At 34.7% G+C, this 2288-nt stretch overlaps 1 protein-coding gene across 1 annotated transcript in view; it reads left to right on the top strand.

Annotated features, from left to right (window-relative positions):
* The window catches only part of LOC106884435 (E3 ubiquitin-protein ligase HERC2), a 160411-nt gene that overhangs the window by 62290 nt on the left and 95833 nt on the right, over positions 1 to 2288 (top strand). Inside the window, exons 24-25 of the mRNA XM_089365383.1 lie at positions 267 to 384; positions 1027 to 1134. Of these exons, the coding sequence (XP_089221509.1) occupies positions 267 to 384; positions 1027 to 1134 (226 nt within the window). The remainder of the gene's footprint in view (positions 1 to 266; positions 385 to 1026; positions 1135 to 2288) is intronic.

The following is a 2288-nucleotide window of genomic DNA, read 5'->3' as shown; positions in this document are numbered from 1 at the left end:
GTTGAAGAAGGAAAAAGAAAGGTAGGCCAATGAAGATGTGACAAGGAACTGCGTGGGAAGACTTCATCGAGATGGGAGTGTCTCCTGGAAAGAAAGGTGCACTTCAGCTCAGAACAATATCACTTGGAAAATTTTCATTACCAGATGCTGTTTGAGTGAATATCACACATAAATAAATCATAGTATAAGTTTAAATAATAACTCTGTGTATGTGTGCGCATGTGTTTTTTTTTAATAAAAACTATTATATATGTTTGGTTTCATAGCTTGACCATGATGGACTTCACCACCTGAATGTCCAAGCGTACTGGCAGAGAAAAGGAGGTACTTACTGGATGCGATACATACATATTGAATTATTAGGCTTTACTGATGTTCCTTCTTGTGAGTACAATTTTTCAGTATACATATAATATATATTCTAAACCAACATCATCATCATTACTGTTATTATTACCATCATCACCAACACTACCACATCATCATTGTTTCCATCACCATCTTCGTCATCATCATTGTCGTCGTCATTATTTTCCATTGTTGTCATCTTCAACTTCCTTCTACAAATATTTTTTGTTTTCTTTTTTATTGTATTTTCTGTTAGAATTAACAAACGTTATTCTACAACACACACACACACATTTGTAGGAATTAGTTCTTAGTAGATACTTATTAATAATGGATTTTAAATATTTTCATATTGGTATTCTTGTTTTGACACAATATCAACAGAATCACTTTTGCTTCATAACTGTAACATAAACTATATATTTATTGATCTATTATTTATCATTATATGTATGTATGTATGTACGTACGCTTGTTCGTTCTTCCTCTAAAACTGGCACAAACAATCATCCTGATTGGTAGAAAGATCATTACATGTTAATCAGTCTGAATAATCATGTAGATTGGTATAAAGACTAACTGTTTGTGCAATTTTTTTTTTTTTTTGCATTCTTAACTAAGGCCAAATTGCTTATGAAAACCATCATTAAATTGTATATATATATATTTATATTACAGCTTGTCAAACAATAAAGGTTGGTGACAGAGTTCGTGTAAAGCCTTCTGTTTCCTTACCCATGTACAAATGGGGTTCTGTGACCCACAGAAGTGTGGGTGTTGTCACAGGTAATTGACTGTTTTTTCTTTATTGGACAACAAAAAAATTTGTTTAATAGGCATTATTTTAGACAGAAAAACATCTAGATCTATGTGTGGGTGTGTGTGTATGTATGTGTGTGTATATCTGCGTGTATATATATGTATATGTCTGTGTCTGTATGTCTATATATATATTTGTGTGTGTATATTAGGTCATCCCATAACTGATTTGTTTTTTTTAATACTTTTTATTTAGTTCTTTTTTTTAATCTAAAATATGCTCTTCCATATAACTGGTAGACTTGCAAGGCCCCTCTTCCAAAATTCAGTTGTCTATGACAAAAAATACTCCTCCAGTACTATTCTGACCTTGTCTACGGAATTGATATTTTTTCTGTCCAAATTATTTTGAACACTGCGGAATAAGTGATAATCAGCTGGGGAATATGGTAGATGCGGCATCGTTTCCCATTCAAAGTACTCCAGTCTTTAGAATGTCATCCTTGCTGTATGTGGCCAAGCATTATCCCGATAGAAGAATACCTTTTGTCTTGAAACCAAATATAGTCGTTTTTCTTTTAGCGCTGACTTAAGCCACTCAAGCTGCTTGAAGTAGGCTTCCTTTATCATTTGGCTGGGGTTTAAAAGTTCAAAGGGGACTGAACCTTTCATATCCCACCAAACAGATAACAACACCATATGTGGGTGGAGACCTTTAGCCTGGGGTGCTGGTGTTTCTCTTTTCCCTACCCACTGTCATTGGACATTTTTATAGAGAAACCATTTCTCATCACCAGTCACTATTCAGTCCAAAAAGGTTCATTTGTGAGACATGACTGTAAAGAAAAGCACACATTCACTCTCTGTGCACGATTAGGTTTGTGAGGAACCCATTGACCCAATTTGCTGACTTTTCCAATAGCACGCAGATGTCAATGAATGGTTGAATGACCAAATCCAAGCTTCTCTGCCAGTTCCTCAACAGTTAGGATGGGACTTTGTTCCTCCAGGGTTTGCAGGATGTCCCTATCAAGCTTTACAGATCTTCCAGGATTACTAAATTTAGTAATCATCCCAAATCGGTAACAAGAAATTTAGTTAGGAACATCTCACTTAGATTATCAAATCTATCCACAAATGAAAATATTTTCAATGAGGAAGCTGACTTTTACAACTCTGCC

This window comes from Octopus bimaculoides, chromosome Z, assembly GCF_046866305.1.
Source record: "Octopus bimaculoides isolate indiv1 chromosome Z, ASM4686630v1, whole genome shotgun sequence".
Lineage (NCBI taxonomy): Eukaryota > Metazoa > Mollusca > Cephalopoda > Octopoda > Octopodidae > Octopus > Octopus bimaculoides.
The sequence above is the reverse complement of the archived record's forward strand: the minus strand, read 5'-3'. Positions and strand labels throughout refer to the sequence as shown.